Here is a 25,718-nt window from a genome sequence, read left to right on the forward strand (position 1 = left end):
TTCTTTCATTTGGGAGAAGGAATGGGCATTTCATTTTAAAGATACATTATGTATGCCAAATATCTCTTTAGTCCAGTCATTGCAGGATTCTCTTTGCTGTGTACCTCTGCAAACAATATAAAACAATGCATAGTGTCTGTTTTGAATGCCTTTCTGGATGCCGACACAATGTGGGTGTATCCCATTCACGGCTGTGTTGTAATTAAGTGTGGTCTTGATTTTTCTTCCCTGTTCTTACTATATAGCCAGTTCTCTGGTTTGGTTGACTGTGTGGTAACCTCAGAGTAGCTTAGATCATTTCTCTAGTTTTCTTCCTTTTGGTACATGTGTGCATTACTGTATTGTAGTGATCTGCTTGTTTTCTTTTCCTGAGCACTGAAAATGTAGATAGGAAGCTTTTCTGTGGAGCGTGTTTCTTGGAAAGAATGCAATACAGCGTTTCTTGGGAGGGAAAAGTACAGTGCTGGGGCCATCTCCACCATTACCAACACTGTGGTTTCCCTGCCCCTTGCACAGGGGCGGCTCCTGTTATGTAATATCAGCAGCCCCCAGCGAGGCGAGGCGGGGCTCGCACTGTACAGCTCTGGCCACCTGGAGTCTGGAACAGCAGCAGCGATGGAGGCACCCTGAAGCCCCATAGCAACTGGGCCCCGAGAAGTGGAAGGCGCTTACATGTGGGGAAAATTGGGGGCCTTTTCTGCTGCACATCCTGGAGGAAAGCCTTTTCTTCCCCACCCACAAGCTGCACACCTGGCTAGACAGCTAGGAATTTCAGCAGGTAAGGGGCCATGCCACAGCCTCAAAGGATATCATTGTTTCCACTCCTGTTAGTGAAGGAGGGAGGGTGGATGCTATTTCTGAACTGAATGCCTAACCAGGCAAACTTTTTTTTGGAGGGGGGGGAGTAATGGGACCTCTAACCAAATGTGTGTTTAAAACTCCAAGACCAGTAAGTTCCTTAACCCATGGAATTACGCATCACCTTCAAAAGGTTCCCGAGGGAGCAAATTCTGCTGGACTGTAGTTCCTGTCTCCAGGCATTAGGATTTTGCTTGATTTTAAATCCTTCATCAGTGGAAATAGATGTTCTAAGTTCTGTAGAACATGATCCAAAGGATTTGCTGGGAAATATGTGAGAATGGAGAATGGGAAGCGAATGAAGTTTTTTTTTTGGCTCACCCATCCATTCTGATGTGGAAATTGCAGGTGTGTCAATGTGATATTTTGTTCAGGAACTTTGAGATAATACCCATTGAGTTACTCTTTTTAGGCAACATAGCTTTGGCTGGAGAAAATATAACTTTCTAGTGAGGTCTGAACTTCTAGGGGAGCAGGAGAGCAATGCAAACGTAAATGAAGGTGAAGCACACAAAACCGTACATAAGCAACGATCTCCTGCAGGCATAGAGGAACATATAACTGTAAAAAACAAACTTGTGATCTCTGCATGCCTAACAAATTTATTATGGCATAAACTTTCCTGGACTACTGAGGAACATATAACTGTAAAAACAAGAAAGAAACTTGTGGTCTCTGCATGCCTAACAAATTTATTACGGCATAAACTTTCTGGACTACAATCCTCTTACTCAGATGTTGATAAATTTCCTGTAATAAATTTGTTGGCTTGTAAGACGCCACAAGACTGTCTGTTGAACATGATTATAACCACTAGAAAGTATAACTGTAGAGGTTCACTTACAAACAGTGCAGCATGCAGTCAATTGAGTGCACAAATGCCACTCCATGGTACAAAGATGCACAAAAATAATTTTATATATCATCAGGTCTTTTGAATGTTCTTGTGAGCTCATACCAGGAAAACATCAACATAACTCTAACACAGATCACGAGTAAACACTGTCTGCCTTATCCATTTCATAGTATTATTGTTATGGGATTCAAATTAGGTAACTCTCATTATCTATTAGATCTCTAGCTAGATGTAGTAAGCAAATAAAATATGAAGCATTCATTGGAAATATCAGATAGATCAAATGCCTGGGTATTGGCAGCCATCTCCTAAGTCAGATTAATAGTATTTTTTTTACAGTATACATGCTTGGGAAATTTGCTTCCATACATGAGTTATGCTTGTGTAGTGTAATATAAAATGTGATGTAAAATAAAATATTTTTACAGGTTCCATAATATTCAATAATGGAAGTTGTGAACAGTGAATGGAACTGGGAAATTTTAGTCTAGTAAAAGGCACCCAGTTTAATTTGTTTCATAACTTAAAGCTAGGAACAAGGTTTGGATGTTATGGTTGGTGTAGTAATATGTGATGCATGTGAACCAGTGCAGTGCATTGGGGATAAGCTCAAATTCTCCTTTAGCTCTTTCATTAACTTGGACCAAGTCACTCTGCATAAAATGCCAATAGGTAAGCTGAGAGCTGTACATGCAGCCACAGGGTTTGATAATCATCAGAGGCTAAAGCGAAGTTATTGGTTGTAAATATTCTTGGATGTTTTGCAGAATACTAAAAGTGGCCAGGAACTTTTAATGTTTGTAGTGCACATACGCTCATTGCATTTATAACCTCCTGTAAAGAGGTTTTTTTGGGGGGGGGGGGTTGTGGTATTATTTCAGATACCTGAAAAATTATTTGGCAGGGGATGAATATCTACTAGCTAGCTAGCGTATCTACCAGAAAAACTGAAAAAACTACTGTATTTGAGCTGGAGAACAATTGTATCTTATTGATTTATCCTCTATGCTTTGGGTACATTAATTGTAGATTGCATTTCTTGTACAATCTTAATGAAAAGGTTACTATGTAATAAGAATCAAAAACCCAGTTCATATATATATGCTTAGCCATTATGTGGGTGTTTGGTTCTGGCTTAGCAAGTTGTATATGATGATTAGGGGACTGGAGACTAAAACATATGAATAACGGTTGCAGGAACTGGGTATGTCTAGTTTAATAGAAAAAAGGACTAGGGAAGACATGATAGCATTGTTCCAATATCTCAGGAGTTCCACAAAGAAGAGGGAGTCAAACTATTTTCCAAGGCACCTGAGGGTAGAACAGGAAGCAATGGGTGGAAACTAATCAAGGAGAGAAGCAACTTAGAACTGAGGAGAAACTCCCTGACAGTTAGAACAATTATTCAGTGGAACAGCTTGCCTCCAGAAGTTGTGAATGCCCCAACATTGGAAGTCTTTAAGATGATGTTGGATAGCCATTTGTCTGAAACGGTATAGGGTTTCCTGCCTAGGCGGGGGGGGGGGGTTGGACTAGAAGACCTCCAAGGTCCCTTCCAACTCTACTATTGTATTGTATTATATTATATACTATGATATGAAGAAGATGGTAAGATGGAAGTTTTGACTTTGTCTGGTTTATTTTCCTCTCTTCTGAATTGAACAGTTCCCTCTACTCTTTGAGTATTCTATAGATTCTTTCACTAATGCTATTTCCTGCAGTATACAAGAACTATTATTGATTCAACCTATGTTGTCTATGATTTATAAGGATGCAATTGCAAACTCACATTTTAAATTCACTGCAATACGGGATGTTGTGAGCATGCAGAACTGTGTGTTCTGTATGTACGGATATATATTTCATTATCTACATGTGTGTACATACATGTGCATATGTTTTCAGTCTACTGCCCTCTTCTGGGTGTATATAGGTGACACTGCTTAATTTTTTTCTTAAGTGGAATCCAGAGAGGAGTCTGGAAAAAACTTCAGATGCTGTTCTAGGGATGGAAGCAGGGATCTTCTACCAAACGTACTATGGGTCAATATACATGAATGGGTATGCTCCACTATACATTGATAAGGGATTCAAAACTCACATACTTGCATGTCCTCATTCCTGTGTCGCATTTAGGGAGCATGTGAATAAATGTTATATGTGGGAATATAATAGTGCAGACATAAACGGATTATGGGCTGAGAAGCAAAACTGGGATTACTTTATAGGCCCATCTGTGCATGTGCTTTTTGCAGTAACACAATCAAAGAAGCACATCTTCTTCAATGGCCATATTTGATTATGAATATATGCATTTTTGCCAAGTGAATTTCAAGGTCATTTGCAGCACAATTGAATGGGAGGATGAAAAGCAAGCAACTGCTTGGTAGACCAACTGCAAAGACTCAGGAATGGGAAGTTACTTTCCTTCAGGTCTGTCTAGCTCAGGATTGCTGATTTTGACTGACAAGAACAACTGCTTTCCAAATTTTGACTAGAAGTCTTCCCTATCACCGGTTAATGATAGTTCAAACTAGAGATGTCTATCATATATATATATATATGCTTTACCATCAGGCTGTGGTTTTAAGGGTATGGGATGTATTGATTATTGTCCGGTCAGAAGAAGTATGAGATATTATTTGGGTCTGTGTGTAAATGCAACATTCTAGCCAGATTGATTACCTACTTATTTATTGCCTAGCGAAAAATGTTCCCACCCCCATAGTACATGCACACAATGTTCTCTTCTTGCTTATCACAACCCTTTCTTTAAACATGGAGATTATATTTAGTAGACCATGGGTGTCAAACTCGATTTCATTGAGGGCCGAATCAGGGTTGTGTTTGACCTTAGGAGGGCGGGTGGGGAGGCATAGCCAGCTCAACATCACTCATGTCAGGGGCGCCTGTGGAGGCCACTCTTCCAGCCAAAACGGGCTCCCAAGCTCCGTTTTCAGCTGCCACAGCTTCCTGCAACCCTCTGCCAGCGAAAACGTGCACGGCCCTCCTGAGCTCCGTTTTCATTGGCAGTGGCACCTTGGGCCAGATCTAAGCACCTCGCAGGCTGGATCCAGCCCACGGGCCTTGTGTTTGACACCCCTGTAGTAGACACTGGCCATCCATAAACCATGTTTTCAGATCACGAATCTGATGAAATAACTTCTGTCAGTTGCTGGATATTATTCAACTACAGTTCCCATCTCTTCGAATTAATATGATTAATGAGGAGAAATAACGGGAGTCACAGTTCAACAAGGTTAGAAAAAGATGAACAAAGCCTTATTCTGTATTTATCCTCACTCCGCTACAATCCTCTAGGCCCACTTTCCAAATTCCCTCTCAAGTGGCTTAACTTTCGGGGGGGGGGGACTGTTGACAGACTTATTTTCATTCATCTAAAACTCTTGTGTCATTTACCTGATTATTGCTTTTGAGGGTGGGAGAAATGAGCATGAGAATGTAGCATTTTGGAGCTCTTCTAAAGCCTTCATGCATTTTCTTCCCCTGTCCCTGGAGCTCTGACAGATGTTCTCTCTTGTGCAACATCCCAACAGAGAGGCTGAGGAAATTGCAGGACCGGTCTCTGTTGAAATATACATGAGAAAAGCAAAGAGTGAGTGGCGATAACGGACCACAAAGAGAATGGAGGAAGAAGATCGTGGAACAATTACTTTCAGATATTTGGTGCTTTCCACAGTAACTCCCTCCCCTCCCTCACAACTAAGCAACATGCCTCATCTGCCGCCCTAAGCTATGGTAGTTAAGGGTGATGGCATTCAAAGTTATGGTAGCTAAGGGTGATGGCATGAAAACTTATTTATCCATCCTTGAGAATCAAACAAGAAACATCCCACAGTTATACCAGAAAACTGTGCCAGTAATATTTCAAAAGAGATGTGTTGGATCGGAAGTGTAAAGTAATCAATATGATTCACCCAGCTATCCAAATATTATCCGCTCTGGCAATTAGGGATTTTTGCAAGTTCTCCAACAGAGAGAAGACTTTCTGTCACTGATATACGATTCTCCTTTCTCCCAATTGGAGATGGCAGTGACTGAAAGCAAAGTAGGTATATGAGGAATATGACCTGAGTGCTACTATTGAGCTTTTGTCTAGCGATAACTCCTTTTTCTTGTAGCTTCTCAGCACAGGTCTAATTTAATCATTGCTATTTTCCCTTAGCACTTTGGCAATTCTGTTTATATGAGGAGGTTTTAGCAATTTCTTAAGAGGAAACTCTATAGCTCCCAAGATTCTTTGGGAAGCCCTGCTTGCTAGAACAAGAAAGAGCCATCTGAAAATTGTAAGAGATTTATTGTACTTTAACAAGGGGTGGCCGAAGAAGAGTTGGACTCAATTCCTTGTCCCGAAGCAAGTGAATTTGTAGCTGAATTTTATCTCAGTTGCATTGATGACATTAGCTATTTTAAAGAAGTGGAGAAACAGCCTCGTGGCATACTGTTAGCTTTTTTTTTTTTCAACAGAAAGAAATGATCAGAAGGTTTACAAATAATGGCAGGAAGATGGGGGACTGCTCCAGACCCCAAAAACTGCCACCTGCAACTGTGGTGATGCAATGGTTAGAGTGCAGTACTGCAGGCTATTTCTGCTGACTGCCAGCTGCCTGCAATTTGGCAGTTCAGTTCTTACCAGCTCAAGGTTGACTCAACCTTCCAAGGTCGGTAAAATTAGAACCCAGATTGTAGGGGGCAATAGGCTGACTCTATAAACCACTTAGTGCTATAAAACACTGTGCAGCATTATATAAATCTAAATGCTATTTCTAGTCTTTCCTCATTCTTGCCAAGAGCAACAGATCATCCTAAGATGGGCCAGGACTCCAGAATCTTTAACAGCAACTAACAAAGCGGACTTTGGCCAAGATAATGTTTATACCTTCCTCTAGTTGAAATATTTAAGATCTTCTCTATATACTCTTTGGTAGATTTGTTTCCATAAATTAATTTGGGTACTACTTGTCTGGAATTTGTCATGAATATTAAACTGACATAAGGGGTATGAGAGAAAACAGAAAATGCATAGGATAAATGAATCTGGATCTGTACAGATCTAAAGTAATAATATTTTTCAAATGCCTAAGTAATTGCAGTAGGACTTCTAGCTGTTTGATCTTCTGAGATTTTAAACAGTTCTCCTCCGTGCATAGTTGTGTAATTGCTTCAAGCAATTTACTAAAAGTTATCATTTCTCCCTCACATACCATTACTCTGATGCAGTCCTTTGCAGTTTGTTCCATCCTGCCAGCCAGTTAAATAGTGGCCAATGTTTTCCCCAATTCAGATACCTCAGTCAGTAGCGGAAGTGAGCGAAAAGGTGAGGTTTAGAGGACATTTCTGCATTGGTGTTGCAGATAGATAATTTTAGACTTTGTGTAATATGAGTGAGGTAGGTATCTTTTTAGATGATAATGTTTTATTGCAATAACCCATTTCTATTACCATCAGCTGAATGATGGCTTAGGCTTCTGTCCACAATGTTCCATGATGTTACGTTTCCATGCTTCTGCCATGTATGTCACGAGGAAATTTGGAATCCTTAGAAGAGCAGGAACTTCCAGAGGTAGCAGGAATTACCCATTATATTTTTAATTCTCTCGGCATATACTTCCCCTCTCAGCCACAAATGACATAAAATATATATTTTTAACCCACTTCACTCTACATGGGTCTGGAATAAGTAATAAATAATGTTTTGAAACAATAAGAACAATCTAAGAGGAAGAAAGTCAACAGATATTAGTAGTGACTAAAGCACACAACTCAAATATTTTGGCCACCTAATGAGAAGGAAGGACTCACTGGAGAAGAGCCTAATGCTGGGAAAGATTGAGGGCAAAAGAAGAGAATGAGATGGCTGGATGGAGTCCCGAAGCAGTAGGTGTGAGCTTAAATGGTCTCCAGAGGATGGTAAAAGACAGGAAGCCCTGGAGGAATGTTGTCCATGGGATCGCGATGGTCGGACATGACTTCACAACTAACAACAACAAAAAGCACACAAAAAATATTTCACAGTGTCTGAACCATTCCTTAATTTAGCTTGGTATATTTTCCTACCATTACCTCAAATACAAGCTGATGCTAACCTACAGAATCATAGCCCTTTTTTTTTTTTACAATAAATAATATATCCAAACTTATTATCATGATATTAAGGTGATACCTAGTTAAAGAAATCTACTGATAAAACATGAGCTTGAATTGGTTAATCAAATAATTCACGGATTATGTTTGTACATGATTAAAAACCATAATTCTAGAATAAGATGATGATATACGTAATATATGTCACAACAGATACAATAGATAAGTCTTAAAACAGGCTCCCCCCCCCCTGCACTTGAGGGAATAGGAAATGCCTCTTCTTAGATGGTATTTTCCATCAGCGTTTTTAATAAATACTTTTACTACAAATATTTTAAAATATTCAATTAAGTGAGGGCTTTTTAAAGCTACTTTTAATCAATGAATTTTTCAACAGTAAAATCTTAAATATATATGGATGAAAAAAATGCATGTTCATGTAGGTTTTGTCAATAGGCATTTGGTTCAGAAACCACAAAGACTACTGCACTAGATCACACATCAGATATATTTTAATTGCGTTGTGTGTTTCAGATAAAACGTGTTATGTGTTTTAGGTAAATATTTGTGAAAACACTGTTCTGAAAGTGAGACTTTCTTAATCACTGACAGACAGGTTTGTGACTTTAAAAGGATTTGTACACCAGTCTAATATATTTGTGCAGTACTAGATATTTCCAAATAGCTGAGGTTCTGAGTTCTGAGATACTGAGAAATATCCGCTTTTCACAGAACTTGATTAAAGAGAGAACAGGATTGAAAAAATTATTTGGCCTGTGATTGTCATCACAAAAGTCTGTTGTATTTCTGAGCATTCCTCCCCCCTCAAAAAAACCTCCTCCCTTCCAAAATTTTGGGATGTTATTAAATTTAGGCAATCTTACTCCCTTTTTTTGCAAGTTCTGTATAAGAACACTGAAAACAGGTAATCTGGAAATTTGGTGAGATTGTGGATTATTTTATGAATTTATTTTGTAATTATTTTTAAATGAAGCTTGGGGTCAGATTGGATACCATGATATTCATGGGTAAATTTTTTGGCTATCATAATAGATTTTTTTTTTAAAAAATGTAAATATTTTATACCTTATCTTTTTGATAAATTCTCATAGTTTGCAACACATTGCAATAATATATGCAAGGAAATGAAAATAGCAGGTAAGAGGCAGGTGAAACACATCATTCTGCTTCTTTCTAGGAGTTGGTTGCATGGATCAACAAAAAAGGCTACATAAACTAAATGAATCACAATTAAATTGTGAAACAAGAGATCACGGAAAGACTCTGTCAGCGTTCCAAATATCATGCAGAATTAAATCATTGTCCAAGGCAAAGTTATCCTTAAAACTCCAATTTAATAAGACAGACATGTTGGCATTATGCTGTGAAATTTCAACTCTAATCAAGGTTTTGATTATGATCTTTAAAGCGCTCCATGGCACAGGGCCTAGTTATATGCAGGATCGCATCCTGCCCCACACATCCCTACGACCAATTCGCTCACACAGAGAGGGACTTCTCCGGGTGCCGTCCGCCAAACAGTGTCGGGGGGCGACACCCAGGAGCAGAGCCTTCTCTGTGATGGGCCCAGCCCTATGGAATGACCTCCCCCGTGACATCAGGATTACTTCCGATCTCCGCTCCTTCCGTGTACAGCTGAAGACCCACCTCTTTCAATTATCCGGCCTGGCTCAATCGCAATCGTAATTTTCCCATTCCTCCAAACTGTTTTTTAAATTGTTCTTAAATATTAATTTTATTGGGTTTTTACAATTGGGGTATTTTAAAGTAGATTTTTAACTGTCTATTGATGTAATTTGTTTCCTCCTCCGTGTATATGTATATGTGTTGTGTATGTATGTACGTTTGGTGTTGTTATGTATTTTATGTTATATGCTCCATTGTACGCCGCCCCGAGTCCTACTTGGAAAGGGAGCGGCTAATAAATCCAAATTTATTATTATTATTATTATTAATGTACATCCTGTGGGTTCACCCAGTTGAAAGTTCATTATCTATCCCCACACCCCATAATTCATCACATGGTCCAATCTTCATCTTCCACGCTGGCATGTACACCCCTCTGCTTCCGGTCAGGTGTCGAGGTACGGAGACAAAAGACGACCTTGAGCTTCTAAGAAGAACCATAACAATACATTCCACAATCCTACTCCTTTCTATTCCCCCTCAAAGAGGGATTATAAGAGACTCCTAGATATACCAGAACAGTCAGAGATCACTGTGTGGATCTTTTGACAGGAAAGAACAAATATCAATAAGAGGCAATTCAGAATTCATAAAACAGCCAGACACAATAAGACACCTGCAGTGAAGCCACCCTCAGTACGTACAGCTGTTGAATCCAGTCAACTGTTTTCTTCAAGACGGTTTGGAATACTTATAATTGCCTTGATTAATCATACATTGTATGCAAGTTTTCTGCTAATCTCCACTATCAACTTAATTCAATCATTAATTGAAATGTAACTCTATTAATGAAACTGTATGTCTGTCTTAGTTGAAAAATAGTAACAATCTTGATACAGATACTTGAAACAGAGGAGAAATTTCCTGACAGTGAGAACAATTAATCAATGGAACAGCTTGCCTCCAGAAGTTGTGAATGCCCCAACACTGGAAGTCTTTAAGAAGATGTTGGATAGCTATTTGTCTGAAACGGTATAGGGTTTCCTGCCTAGGCAGGGGGTTGGACTAGAAGACCTCCAAGGTCCCTTCCAACTCTACTATTGTATTGTATTGTACCCTAATAAGGAACATACCTTGATGGAAAACACAAATGAATCTCTCTGTAACATATTGTTTTGAATGGTGTAGAAAGGACACTATTCTTCTTGCCCTCCATATTTTTATCTGACCATAATGATAATTTGCAGGGTTGCTGACTTTTACAAGTTAGAGTTTTGTTTTTTTTAATGGTTCCATAAAAATGAAATGATTTCACTAGTTTCAGATCCCTAGTTTAGATGTGCCTACTGTATTCTGGAGTACTCCTGATTTGTCCTTGAGCTGAACTTCTCCACTGCTGCCCACTTCTTGGTACATGAGCATCATTGTTTGTTCAAGAGTTAAGAATATTGGTGAGCTTGCTGTTCCCGGAATAGAGGAGACATTTTTGAAGTCTAGCCAATGAGAGGAATACAGAATGCTTAACTTACATGTGCATCTAGAAGCCTTCTCTCTGTCAGTGCATCATCAGTCCAAGATATTTTATTGCCTGGAATGGAACTAGGACCAGCATATTACTTTTTTCCCCCCAGTTCAGACACCAATTCCTGTATTCAGAGCCATATTTTGCCCTCCCTCCATGCTGCCATTGAAAGTCAGTTACTCATCTTGCGGTGAGGAACAGAATTAGCTCTATAAATCGAGAGGTAAACAAGGGCTGTAAGTCATCCCCAGCAGGCCCAGCCTCTGTGTATTTATGTATTTATATCCCACTTTTATTATTTTTATAAATAACTCAAGACAGTGAACATAACTAACACTCCTGCCTTCTCCTCTTTTCCCAACGACAATCCTATGAGGTGAGTTAGGCTGCAAGAGAGATGACTAACCCAAAATCACCCAGTTACCTTTCATGCCTAAGGCAGAACTAGAACTCAGAATCTCCTGTTTTTTAGCCTGGTGCCTTAACCACTAGACCAAGCTGATTCTAGATTCATTTTTAGGATAAACAGCAAGATATCAAGAGAAAGGTAAACATGTACTACTGTACTGTACCTAAAGGAGGATAGGCATAGGACCGTGATGGCGAATCTATGGCATGTGTGCCACAAGTTGTTACTCCAGCTCAGCTCCACCGAGCATTCGCACTTGCCTCCTGCCAGCCAGCTGATTTTCGGGTTTTTGTCTTTGTCACACATGCAGGAAATGCGCACACATGTGCAGTAGTGGTGGTGGGTCGTGCGTGCATGCGTGGGGGTGGGGGGAGTGGGGGGTGTAGCGTGCCCCCCCATGACCCACTTTTGCTCCCAGGCGGCTTTTGCTAGGCCCAAAATGGGGTCTAGGGCATTGCGCATGCATGCGCAGGGTGGATGGACAGGGGGAGTAGCACATGCATGCGCAGGGAGGGCATTGCATTATGGGTGTGTGCCCGCATTGTCACGCGGATGCACGTGCTTTCAACACACAAGGACAAAAAAGTTAGCTATCACTGGCATAGCAGATCAAGCTAGGTATGTCAGTTATCTTCTTCCTCTCATTTGTCACTCACAACTTGTGATTAAGCCTGTGTTTCCTATTTACTGTGTGTAAACTGTCCAAGCTTTCCCTCTGCAAGCACATTGTAGCTGCGATTGTGGATTAAAGTATCAGAATGCGCTTTTGTGTTTTAATATCAGAGCAGGGTTATGTGTTCATACACAAACACACACCCACATAAACAAAAGTGCACAGTTTCTCTCCTGTTGCATAATTTATTCTGGTTTTGGTAATAAGGGGAGTAATTTGTTCTCCACCCTTAACCACAGGAAATCTTATTCAACAACTCCTCTGCCTTCTGAAATTTCTCCAGGCTTTCCCCATCTAATTAAACCTTAACTGCTAATCATTTACTGTTCCAAGAGTTGTAAACTAAGATTCTTAAACAGCTATATCCCGCTACCATCATTGTTTTCTGTGACTTTTCTTCTTCTGTTATGGAATGTTGAGAAACAATAATCAAGAATAGGGTTTAGCTTAGAAACCTTGGTTCATTTTCTCTTCTCTCTTGAAAGTATTTTTCAAGACCTTCTTGGTGGCTCTTCTCGGGCATTGGAGTTTCCTGGAATATTCTCCTCTACATTTAAAATAAAATAATCTGATTTCACAAATGTTCAACTGGTTTTCCTAGTAAGGTCGCCTTCCTATAACACTGTTGTGTTTCTTTCTTTTTTTTTAAAGCACTACAATAACTTGTGCTGGTTCCAAAATTTATAGTTGGGCAATACATTTGTTCAGGTCAACTATAGTGTCACAAAATGTTTCTTTTAAAGGCCCATATAGATACGAGCAACAAAAAGAGATATCTTTTCCCTTCAGAGTTGGCTATTTGAACCATCCTCTTCTTTTTCTTTAACTAAGGTTAAAAATAGAATTGGAGGAGAATTAAAGCATAGAAAGTTGATAAGAAGCTTTCGGCTGAAGCCCTCCACTTAGAAGAACATTCTTGTTCAGCTGAGCAGAATTCAAGTAGTCATACCAACTCCAGCATTCCTCTTAAGAAAAAGTGTTTTGCACGTGTACGTATCTTTTCTAACAAAATGACACAAAACTTATTTGTTTGCTCAAAGCAAGCAAACAAGTAAGCAACTAAGCAGTAGAAATCAAAAGGAAGAGGAACAGTTAGCAACTATGACCATGAGGGAGTAGGCTCAGTGAATGAGGAAAAAAACCAGATAACTGTTTTTCTTGGTGAATTAAAATGTTAATCAGTTAACGATCCATTAATTAAGAGCACTTAAGACTTATATAATACTTCATAGTGCTTTACAGTCCCCTCTAAGCGGTTTACAGAGTCAGCCTAATGCCCCAACAATCTGGGTCCTCATTCTACCCATTTCGGAAGGATGGAAGGCTGAGTCAACCTGGAGCCAGTCAGGATCGAACCCCTGGCAGTCAGCAGAATTAGCCTGCAATGCTGCATTCTAACCACTGTGCCACCAGGGCTCTTCTAATGTCTTCTAGTGAAGACCCCTTGCCCAAACATCTCCCAAAACATGGAACTGGTTCTCATTATGTTTATCTTCAACTCTTTCACAATTGCTCAGGATTGTAACTTGGAAAGAGTGGAGAATCATTTGTATTCTCATGATAACCTTACAGGTTAAGCTAACATAGAAACAGGGTCCACATAGCACACTACTGTAAGCATACGGTAGTCTGTTTGTTTGGAGCTAGTTGTGTAAAACCTGTCAATTGGTTAACTTGCTTAAATAAGTCAGTTTAGGTTGGTTAAATAAGTTGTGGCTGACTTGCATTGAGGAATGAAACTGGTGGCCTATCATGTCCCTTTCTGAGTTTTTGAGGTCCTATTTGAACATGAATTCTGAAAATAAGGCTTGATTTCATGCTGTTTTGAAGTGGGAAACTAATGGAAAAAATGATGTGACCTATGCCATAGCTAAAAGACAAAGAACATTTCCAAAACGGAACTGGCCCCATCTGTTCTGCAGCCTTACTACACCAAACATATGCCATGGAACATCATATAGGCACCATGTGAAGTCTGATAATTTCACAAGCACTTCCACTATTCAAAAGGCACTCGGCAGCCTTCTTGCACTCAGCAGCCTTATCAATTTGAAAAAAAAAAACTTGCAGATGACAGCTTTTCCTTTAACCTCTGGAACAAGCTTCAATAAATAAAAATACAGGTGCAATGGAATCAATTCATTATGTTTTAAAAGTTATGACCAGCGCATAAAAGTTCCAGAAATCTCAGCTTCATGGAATTTAGCCTGACTCGACAAAAAAGGAAGATGATGTGAAGGATTGGACTACTATCATTCCAGCTCTTTTTGTTGCATTCTGTCAAGTTCTCCCTCAAACTGTTCTTGTCCTTTAGCGATGACCTCAGTCCGTACTTTACATGGTTTTTAAAATAATGAATAAAATTGTGGACCCAGAGCTCTTGATTGATGAACAGTTAATAAAACACACCACACATATTTAAATAAAAACGCCTCCCCAATACTTCTCTGGACAAACCCTAGGACTGATGCAAAGGTTGTTATCTGTCTCTTGCAGGAAGAAACTTGGCATCCTTGTGGCTTCATGAATGTCTGATCCAGGCAGCTGCACGCTGCAGATTCACAGGGCTGCTGCAGAGGTAAGGGGAAGAAACATAGCAGCTTATCAGGGACCAGATGGGCAATCCCACCCTTGCCAAATTGGGACTAAGAAATGGAGGCAGGGAAAAAGGAAAAAAAAAAGTTTCTGAAAATCATCCAGAAAGAGAAAGTGGTAAATTGTTCCATTCTACTGCCCCCTAGAGAAATCTCCCTTGCCATTATTTAGGTTACGAGATGAGACTAGTAAAGTGAGAATGAAGGAAGCATAGAAAATCCAGAGTAGAGCTTCCGCAATTTTTTCCATTCTCTTTAGCACTAGTGGCCATAAAAAGCTTCTGTATTCCATCTGTGTAATAGATTAACGTGCTTTTGTGTGTTTCTGTTTTGCTTTCTTGTGCTGCATCTGTGTATCCAATTAAAAAATATATATATATTTATAGTTCAGGATTGAAATGAGGGCTCCTTGGTGCTCTGCGAGCTTGACTGCTTTCTTGCAGATGCTTCATTACCAAAACTAGGTAACATCATCAGTGGGAGAAAGGAATGGGGTTTGCTCTCAGTTTATATTCTAATGGCTTGCCCTGTTGGTGTTGGCAAGCATGGTCTTTGAGGTCCTTTGGTTGGGCTGTTAGCTTATTTGGCAGTTCCTTGATGGGGGAACTTCTTGATTGTTGGTCTGATGATAATCTTGGAGACAATCTACGTTCATCTAGGTCAATGGTATCAAACTCACATCATCATGGTGGCATCACGTGACTTATTGGGACTTTTTACCCCTTCGCTGAACCAGGCATGGGTGTGGCCAACACATGATGCATCTGGCCCACGGACCGGGAGTTTGACAGCTCTGATCTAGGTGCTGATAGCTGGGGAGGTGTTTTAGGCTTCTTGTTCCCTTTTTTGGCTTGTTGATTAACTCTTTTGCATAGTGTGCAGATATTGTTTGTGTCTATGTGTCTATTGATGGCTTAATTTGCCAGAGTGCCAGGCTTCTAGAAATTCCCTAGCGTTTTTGGACTTGGCTTGGTCTAGGATGGTCAGTTTCCCAGTTGAAATTATGGTTAAGTCTGTCCATTAAGTCTGAACTTACTCCAATAAACTCCCATTCCTTACTAGCACTGATGATGTCACCTAGTTTGTGTAATGAAATGTCTGCCAGAAAACAACCAAACTCAGAGAGCACAAAGCACCTCACATCTGTGTGTTTTTGTGCACATGCCCCATTCTAGAGAATATGAACAAGAGAGAGAAGGACTTTAGACCAGAGAGCAGTCAGAAGCATTCTGAGTCACTGCCCAGTGGCTTTGATTGTGTATTAGTTTGTTTAATTGGTTAACACTCCTCAGAGACTTTATAACTAACCAAAATGATACAAAAAAGAATGCACGTGTGTGTGTGGGCACATGCGGGGGAATGTATCACTGAATTAATCAAAGCCCAGTCTAGTTGGTTTTGGTTTTTTCTCATACATCTCATACATTTTGACAATTGTGTTTTTAAAAAAAGTTGAGTTCTTGTATTGCAGGGGTGGCATGCCCACCCCCCGGTTTAGCGAGGGGGGGAGTCACAATATGTCATGTGATGACGGCGTGACGACACGAGTTTGACACCCTTGTTGTATTGTAAATTTAACTTCAGCCTCAGGAAGATTACAAAAATCATAATCAAATAGTAAGAAGGGATACAAACAGTAGATATTAGAATGTATGTATTGATTTCATGACTAACCCTAATCTGCAATCAGCCAATAGTTTACTCAGCTTAATGTAATGTAAGCAAGAGAGAAAACTGACTAGATGGAACTATTCAAGACAGTCAAATCTAATTATCGTTTTTTCTATAACAGAACTTTGCTGCCACGGCTGATTTTGGAGGCACCTTGCTGGAGCAGACACTGGGCCGAAGTCGACCTGATAAGATGTCCCCCTGCCCACCCCAGCAGGGATGGACTCGGAGTACCTTCCTCCCTTTGTACAACCCCCTGGCAGGGGGGGAAGCTTGCTCACAGGGGGAAATGGAGCTAACCTGGCAAGAGATTCTCTCAATCTCAGAATTGCAGGTAAGCATGGGACTGACAGAACACGCTATTATTTGAACAGCTTTGGGGAAGATAGGTTGGACATATTGACAATAGTCAACACAGTAGCTAAAATAAGAACTTGCTCCATAGAGCAAGGCAAAGGGGAAGGAAGGAGCAAAATGAAGAGGATTTGTTCATAATGGATAGTCCTTGATTAACAATCAAAACTGGGACCTGCAACTCCATCTCCGTTAAGCAAGACATCATGTGACTGTAACTTGCAATTTTACTGCTGGCTTCTCTATTGATTTCGCTTGTCACTAACTGGTTATCAAGTGGCTTGGTCCATGTATTATCCTTAGTCAAGTGGCAAAAACATGATGGCTAATATGATGTCTGAACCCAGTTGTAATAGTTGGGATGGGATTTGGACAGCCCATAAATGTAATAATAAACAAAACAGACAAATAGTGTCTCTTGCAGGAAGTGGATCTTTATTTCTTCTTCCTTTGCCTTTTCCACCTGGTATCAATTTGCAACCTTTGGCCTGGTATAAAGTGATTCATTCAGTTCTTTGGCAGGAATTCTTTTCCTTTTTCCTGGCAGCCAGCTCTGTATAAAGCTAAAGAAAAGAGGAGAAAAACCAAGAGCAAAATGTGCCATACAGAGATTCTGCAACAGGCAAGATAAAAAGAGTGATTTACCAACTGTAAAGCCCTTGGTTTTCTGATTGAACATACCTTTATTAGAAAAAAACCACTTCTCTAGTCTTAAACCTTGAACACAATGCTGTAGCTGCATATTGCTTGCTTCGGTCTTCCTGCTCACGCCATTTTTTTTTCCTTCAGAAGAAATGGTGTATTTCATTTGGTACTTTTGCAAACTTTTACAGCCTTAAATGCTAGTATTTCTTTTAATCAAAGTTCACTAATAGTTCAAATCAGTCTCAATCTAGAATTTGTTTTGTTAAAGACTGAACTCCCAATCACCATTCACTAACAGCTACAGCAAGTTTCCTAAAAGGTGCCGGGATTTAAAATTCAGCAATATTAGGCAGCTATTCTTCTTTTCAGTAAGATTTAGAGTTTCAATTTTCAGATGAGCCTTTTGTTTCATCCAGGGCATGTAGTGTCTACATTTTGTAGATATGATGACAGCAATAAGGAAACCTCCAGATGGTTTTAAACTATACTTGCCTACATTTTCTTGGGAATTACTTAAGACAGTGGCCTTCATTTCCAAGTTGATATTCCTTTATTTCTTCCTTCAATTTAACTTAACCAAGTGACTCTGGGCAGTTTACAATTCTAAATTTATAAAACAATTAAAACAAAAGAGTAAAAACATCCAGAAAATAAATATCAATAGCAGCCAAGATAATTACTCAATTAACAATACAGCCAAGAAACAGGGCCCTTAAAACATTCTGAGCCCCAGACCTGAGTGCATAGCCACATTTTCAAGCTTTGTGTGTAGAATGTAATCAGAGGTGGGTTGTTCCCAGTTCGGCCCAGATCGGGCAAACTGGTAGTAGTAGCAGCAGCAGGAGGCTCCGCCCACCTGACTGGATGCTTCTGTGCATGCACAGAAGTGTTGTGCGCATGAGCAAACCGTTAGTAAAAAAATTGGAAACCCACCACTGAATATAATATTAGAATATTGTACTGTCTTTTAAAAAATATTTATTTTACTTAGTAAATAAAGCAAATCACAATTACAGGGTAAAGAACAGAGGTGGTATTCAGCAGGTTCTGACCAGTTCTGGAGAACAGGTAGCGGAGATTTTGAGTGGTTCGGAGAACTGGTAAATACCATCTCTGACTGGCCCTGCCCCCATCTATTCTCTGCCTCTCAAGTCTCAGCTGATCAAGAGAGAATGGGGATTTTGCAGTAACCTTCCCTTGGAGTGGGGAGGGAATGGAGATTTTATAGTATCCTTCCCCTGCCATGCCCACCAAGCCACAGAACCGGTAGTAAAAAAATTTGAATCCCACCATTGGTAAGCAATGTATGGCTTGGCAACAGATAATAAAACATTATTAAACATTATTAAAAATAGTATTTAAAATATTTAAAACAATAACCTAAAATAAAAACAGCCATTAAAATGTAAAAATATCACAGGGGAATGAACAAATATTTTAAAAGATGTAAGAGAACAAATCAAAACTCCAACTTTTGTGTATCTTGTTTGTTTGTTTCCGTTCATTCATGTACGATTCTTGGATATTGCCTGCAGTTTTTTTGCTAACGTTTTTCAGAAGTGGTTTGCTACTGCCTCCTTCCCAGGGCAGAGAGAGAGTGAGTGGTAGGTCCAAGTTCATCCAGCTGTGTTGTGCCTAAGGCAGGACTAGAACTCAGTCTCTTGCTTTCTAGCTGATGCCTTAACCACAAACTGGCTGTCTTGTATATACTAGGGCAGTGGTGGGCAACCTTTTTTTTCAACTGAGCCAAATCTCGCCAAAACCATGATTGAAATTTATTTTGAGAGCCACATTTTTAAAACCGAAAATACATAGGATGGTACACAGTTTTTAGTTTCTATAAACTCTGGCATTTGAAGCACGCAAGTCTTAAAGCTGTCAAGTTACAAGATCCTTGCATCCCTAACCCTTTAGGAAAAAAACCCCAAGGGGTCTTCAAACCTGACAGCTTTAAGACTTGTGGACTTCAACTCCCAGAATTCCTCCTCCAGTCATGTTGGCTCAGGAACTCTGGCATTGAAGCATGCAAGTCTTAAAGCTGTCAAGTTGCAAGACCCTTGCACCCCTAACCCTTTAGAAAAAAACCCCAGGGGTCTTCAAACCTGACAGCTTGAAGACTTGTGGACTTCAACTCCCAGAATTCTGAGAATTGAAGTCCACCAAGGGCATCAATCATATTAGCCCAGGGATCTGCAAAATTGGCTCTTAAGACTGGTGGACTTCAACTCCCAGAATTCTGAGAATTGAAGTCCACCAGTCTTAAAACAGGCAACTTTGCAGACCTCTGTGTTAGCCCAAAGCCTGGCGCTGGGCGGGCCTTGCTCCCCCATTGGTGGAGCCCCAAGAAGCGAGGAGGGAGAAAAAGAAACGGAGGCTAAGGAGCTTCCCCCCCGCCCCCTCCCAGCAAAAATCTAACCGGGGAGCCGGGAGGGCAGTAGCAAATTAGCCAATCACGCCGCGTGGGCAGTAGCAAATTAACCGATCACGCGGTGTGATCGGCTAATTTGCTACTGCCCGCCCAGCTCCCCGGTTAGATTTTTGCTGGGAGGGGGCGGGGGGGAAGCTCCTTAGCCTCCGTTTCTTTTTCTGCCTCCTCGCTTCTCGTCCCCGCCCAACTTCAGGATCCTCCCTAATCATTGTGGGTCGAAAAGAAAAAAGGGAAAGGGGCGCTTGTTTTGAAGTGCCCGAGAGGAGGGAGGGGAGCGGGCGCCCAGCACACAGAAGAGCCGCATTAAAGTGTGTAAAGAGCCACATGTGGCTCGCGAGCCGCGGCTTGCCGACCACTGTACTAGGGCAAACAATTGTTGGTCGATTCGACCTCTGATGTTTTGCAAAAAGGATAAGTGTTCCCCAGGCTGAATCAAAAGTAACTTTTCTAGTATAGCCCAACATTTCTCATTCTTTATGCTTCAATTTTTCCATAACAACAATCTTCCATATTTCTTTTTCATAGCAGAGATCTAATGATGGAGGCTCTGAATGTTTCCAGTATGGTACTTCATTATTCAGTTACAGACCCAAGATATGTTTACAGTAATTATTTCTTGAGACAACTCAAAGAACTGAAAACGTAACTGTTTAGTCCGTGATAGTTGCTACCAGGTTGGCTGAACAGTATACTGTTGAAGTACCATACTCAGTGGAATGGGTGGAGCTCATCCCACAGCTACAAAATATGCATTTGTGGGGGTTTGTCCCATTACAGAGGAGTGTACTGAATCTAAGTTGCAGGGTGGCAGGTATCCATTACATCCATCTGCCTTTTAAATCTTGAATCTCCCAACACTGCCCCCATTCAACAGCAAACCCCGGGGAGAAGTGAGGTGGGGGAAACCATGTACAATGGGGGATCTGTCCGATGGGATGAATCATTCTTTTGTTCTTGGGGGGGAACGTTATCAACCCATCTTAAGGGGCTCGGCACCTGCACAGTCCTTTTGAGTGCCCCTTTTCTTTGCTTCCCCCCCCACTTTTCTGTGATAAGAACATTACATAGGAAGAAGTAGATGCTCAATTTGGATAGCTACATTTATGTGACAATGATATAGTTAAGTCAATAGCTAAACAGACAAAGCAAAATTTCTAGAAAAGCCTGAAATTTTTTTAAATGATATTTCTGTTGGAAAACGGTATTGGGAACACTTGCAATTTACTGCAGGGGTGGGGGGAGAGAAAGCATTTTGAAACTGGACTAGGATATACAAGATTGACTGTCAGAAAAGAGCCCGGGCAAGCCATCAGAAATTCCTTACGTTTGACTGCAATCCTCTTGAGCCCCACTGGTGCATTTTCCGCATTCTTTGCTTGAGGGGTGATGGGGAAGGAAGAGAGGAACTCTCTTATCTTTTATTTTCTCTCCCTTTCCTGCAGGGTCTTGACATGCCAGCCGAGAGTTGCTATGACCCAGCTTTATGTGGCCATTCCCAACAGATGGCACCCCCTAACTATGGGCCATGTTCAGGGATGGGCGAGGGTTCTGCTTCCAATTACAATCACCCTACTGCTGCAACCTATGACCATTCCTACCCAGAGAATCTGCCTGCTTCTTGTACACTTTACAGCTACACCGGCATGCTGATCTCTTCCTCCCTGGAGCCTCCAGGGCCTGCTATGCTGGGCGGATATAAAGGGATGCCAGGGATGATGTTGGGGAGGGAGCTAACCAATGGCTATGGACCACAGGGACCTTGCAAGCTCCAAGAAGATCTGGAATCAGACTCTGGGTTATCCCTTAATTACAGTGATGCAGAGTCCCTGGAAGCTGAGGGATTGGAGAGAGCAGAATATCCATCTTTGTATCCCTTGGACCACGTTCCAGCATACCCTCCATTGGCTCCTGTCCCAGAGATGCCCTTCCCTGAGCATCACCCGGAGCATCCTTTGGAGAAAGGGCAGAGCCCACGGGGAGAATTAGTTGGCAACAGAGATGAACGTCGGGCTCTAGCCATGAAAATCCCCTTCCCTGTGGAAAAGATCATCAACCTGCCAGTGGATGACTTCAACGAGCTGCTGTCACGTTTCCCGCTGAGTGAGCCTCAGATGGCACTAATCCGGGACATCCGCCGCCGTGGCAAGAATAAAGTGGCAGCTCAAAATTGTCGCAAGCGCAAATTGGAGACATTGGTGCACCTGGAGCAGGAGCTGGATGAACTAAGCCGGGAGCGACAGCGCTTGCTACAGGACCGCGGAGAGTTTAACAGGAGTCTGACACTGACCAAGCAGAAGCTGGGAGCCCTCTACCACCAAGTCTTTTGCATGTTGCGGGATGAAGCTGGCAACGCCTATTCCCCTGACGAGTACATGCTGCAGCTCACTATCGATGGCGGGGTCTTCCTTGTTCCACGCAACAAGCAGCCAGAAAGTGCCAACAGCTGAACTGAACAAGTAGAAACTGGGGGGGGAATGGAATACAGCCAGTTGACCCCCACAAAAGCATCTCTCTAGGGGCTCGAGACTACTCAAATGTTGAAGAATTCAGATTCCATACCGTACAGCTGAACTGAACACCATTCAAATCAACCAGAATTAATTTTCACTTCATTAGGAGAAAAATAGAGTTTGATTAAAACGGTATCTAGAATTTATTCCTTATCCAAGCATCCATCTTTCTAAAACGTAACAGTCCCATCAGACTTCGCCGATGTGGCCAATTGTGATGGATGAATTATAATCCCAACAGTATTTGTAATCCTCAACCCTTTGCTTACTTTGGTACTTCGAGCTAAATTACCTTGCATACAATATATATAAGGCACTTGCTCACCTTACGGCTTTAAAATGTTCCTAGTGTATTGGGCTACAATTTCCACTGTCCAGAGCAAATATGAAGAAGCCTATTGTAAATTAGTTGTACATCCCTTTCTACACATTTCCAGAATGTTGAATAAAAAAATAAAAAAAAATGAATTCTGCTACATCCTAGTTAAGACTATATTGCTGGGAGGTATAAAAAAATGAATGTTGCTTGTATTCAAAATTATAAGCTCTAAACGGGTTTCCCATTTTCTTTTGATTTTTTTTTTGTCATACGTTTTCGAATCTATGCTATTCTTTTTCAAAGCACTTGCAAGGGTCATTACCACTGTATGCCAGCTATAAAAGAATTGGTGGCAAAGGGTTTAAAAGATTTGTTTTTAAAGGCTACAGAAAAGATAGAACGAACCTGTGTTGTTTTGGGACCTCACCATATAATCTCAGCAGTTAGCATGGTTCAGTCTTTGAAAAGCCAAAACATTCTCTAAGATAAGCAAATTGCCTTAAATCAGATGTTTAATAGCATTTTTTCAAACTAACAAATTTTATTTAAAAAGGCACCACCTTTCATGAGTTGCAACTCACAACAGTATATTCCTTTTTAAATGTTAGCCCTGAAAAAGTGCTATCATACTTCGAGTTTTGGCTATTGTAGACCTAGGATTTTCTTCCTCAAAGTTGCTTCCGTACATGATTGTACATGATTTTGGCATTTATTAACTAGCAAGCAGAAGTTGTCCTAAGGTTCTTCCCACAAAATCCAATTTTCAATTCATATCCTGATTTCTTTTGTATTATAAACATGGATGCCAAAACAAGTAAGACGTTTCAGAATGATGTGTACATAATCTATACATTATGGAGTCCTCTACCGTAGAAGCAAGGTTGATAAATGAGTTGTGTGATTTTCACTTTTGCCAATCGTTAAGCAAATCACTGCAATTAAGTGAATCATGCAGTCTTTAAAGTGAATCCAGGCTCTCCCATTGATTTTGCTCGTTGAAAGCAGCAAATGGTGATTGCACGACCTCAAGACACTGCACCCATAAATACATGGCACTGCCGAGTGCATGAACTTTGGTCACTTGGCTGTGAGAATACTGCAGTGGTTGCAAATGCAAGGACCAGACATGTCACTTTTTTCATTGCTATTGTTAACTGGTTACTAAACAAATGGTAGGTCAAAAACTATCTGTAGTGGTTAAAATGCGACTCAAGCATTTGATGGATCCTAGTTATCTAGGAGTATGCATTTACAAAGCGTTTTATGTCTGTTAATGAAATGCACCAAAACACACCTCAAAGATAGTTAGAAAATTTGCTGCTCTCATGTCAGAAGCAACAGCTATGAAGAAATAAGCCTGCCTTGCTACATCCTCTGCTGCAGGTCTGCAAACGGGCTTTAGTCTGTTGTTTTTAGATTTAATGGATTTAAGATTTCAAGTAACTTGAGGAAGATGAAGCTACAATATCGCGGTCCGAAAAATGGGTGCTTTGAAGGCCAATTTTATTTGAGTCCAAATTGAAAAACCCTTGAGGGGACTTGATTTGGGATGGAATTTCATGCTTAAAAATGGTATTTCTTGCTGTTTTTAAAAATCAAGCTTTCACAACCCTGAGGAGGAAAACTCCTGACCCCGCGGTCCAAAAAATGGGTGCTTTGAAGGCCAATTTTTTTTTAGCCCAAATTGAAAAACCCTTGAGTGGACGATTCAGGATGGAATTTCATGCTTAAAAATGGTAATGCTTGTTTTTAAAAATCAATCCTCATCTCTCCTGTTAAATGGGATTGGGATAGCCTCAGGGTTTTGAAACCCATTTACCTCCCGTTTGATGGGATGGACTCCCAGTTTAAGAGAAAAAGTTTTAAGACTGCCATCATGCAAGCTCTCCTCTGTAGGTAAATCCATGTAATTATATACCAAATATTGAACTTCTGCAAGAGATTATTTCAAACTCGATGCATGTAGATGTTGCTTTGGCTAGGGTATGCAACCTTAAGCCATTTGGACCAGTTTCCCCCAGAAAACACCAGGAGCCAGAAAACCTAGATGGACTGGCCAAGTCAACATCAGTCTCCCCTCCCCCTCATGCCCCTTTAGCCACGCCTACTCAGGTTTTGTGTCTGTCTATTTTCTGTGGGGTCTATTTCTTCGGTGTCTATTTCTTTTTCTCTCTTCCTTGGTCTTTCTGTTGCTCTCCTCTCCCCCCCCTTTGGGGGGAGGGTAGGAACCCCTGAACTGGTGCTGGGTGGTGGGAATCTGATGTGAATGTAAAGCAGCCCCCTTCCCAGCCATTCTGCATTTATATGCAAGAGCAGGTTGCTGCAATGTGTTTGGGAAAGCGCTTCCCCATTGAATCTTGTGTTTTGCAGAACAGTGGATCCTCCCCCTTCCATCTAAGTTGCAACCCCCACCCTTGATGGCCACAGGCCTGTTGCCTCCCCCGCCAGAGGAGGCTGGGAGAAACATGCACGTCTTGAACCTGTGTACATTGGCGCTGCCACTTCAGAGCCCACGGAGGATGGCAGACTAGCAGCGTTGATCAGCTGGGAGGTGGGACATAAAGCAACTGACATCCAGGAGGTGAGAGTGAATCACCGGAAGAAGCGCCCGTGAGACCCAGCAAGTAGAGGGGTGCTTCGCTCCCGCTCTGGAATATGGAGCAAGTATCCATCCCCCACTGTTGCCCTTACCTTCTCAGGTAAGCGAGGAGTGACTGGGAGGGGAGGGCAAGGGCCAGGGCCAGCCAGTGATGGGATCAACCAACAGGGAGCCAGAGCAGAGGGCTGAAAGAGCCGCATGCAGCTCTGGAACTGCAGGTTGCCAACATCCGGGCTAGGCTGTGGCATGCTTTGGTAACAGCATTGAACGGAATTAGAAAACACTGCTTTTCATACTTCTGGTCCATCTTGACTACTGGAAAAGATGTTTGTATAAAATGTAAAGAAGATACAAATGCATAGATTTGATTTAGCAGCTCAACTGTTGCTCCAGAATCGTGGCGTTTGGAAAGTTTACAAAAGTTCGCTTAGTGACTATTCAAAGTTACAAAGGCACTGAAAAAAGTGAGTTGTGGCCGTTTTCATACTATGACCATTGCAGCATTCCCACGGTCATGTGATTTACATT

At 41.1% G+C, this 25,718-nt stretch overlaps 1 protein-coding gene across 3 annotated transcripts; it reads left to right on the forward strand.

Moving 5' to 3' along the window:
- Positions 1-278: 278 nt before the first annotated feature.
- On the forward strand, positions 279-22,748 carry NFE2 (nuclear factor, erythroid 2). 3 transcript variants are annotated; one of them, XM_081936444.1, is made up of 5 exons: positions 279-778; positions 3,675-3,775; positions 14,567-14,648; positions 16,457-16,669; positions 21,205-22,748. In XM_081936444.1, exons 3-5 carry the CDS (start codon positions 14,598-14,600, stop codon positions 22,207-22,209), a joined length of 1,269 nt encoding a protein of 422 aa, XP_081792570.1. In that variant the 5' UTR covers positions 279-778; positions 3,675-3,775; positions 14,567-14,597; the 3' UTR covers positions 22,210-22,748. The 3 variants fall into 3 exon arrangements, with proteins under 3 accessions (XP_081792570.1, XP_081792569.1, XP_081792571.1); XM_081936443.1 differs by lacking the exon at positions 3,675-3,775; XM_081936445.1 differs by lacking the exons at positions 3,675-3,775; positions 14,567-14,648.
- The last annotated feature ends 2,970 nt before the right edge of the window (positions 22,749-25,718 follow it).

The sequence above is a fragment of the Natrix helvetica genome (genome assembly GCF_964273705.1).
Source record: "Natrix helvetica genome assembly, chromosome: 1".
Lineage (NCBI taxonomy): Eukaryota > Metazoa > Chordata > Lepidosauria > Squamata > Natricidae > Natrix > Natrix helvetica.

Excerpts from the sequence above, each read along its gene's own strand:
- NFE2 (XM_081936444.1), top strand. The coding sequence starts at position 14,598 with ATGTCTGATCCAGGCAGCTGCACGCTGCAGATTCACAGGGCTGCTGCA. Across the intron at positions 14,649-16,456 it reads TTCACAGGGCTGCTGCAGAG|AACTTTGCTGCCACGGCTGA; the intron begins GTAAGGGGAAGA and ends TTTCTATAACAG. Across the intron at positions 16,670-21,204 it reads TCTCAATCTCAGAATTGCAG|GGTCTTGACATGCCAGCCGA; the intron begins GTAAGCATGGGA and ends CCTTTCCTGCAG.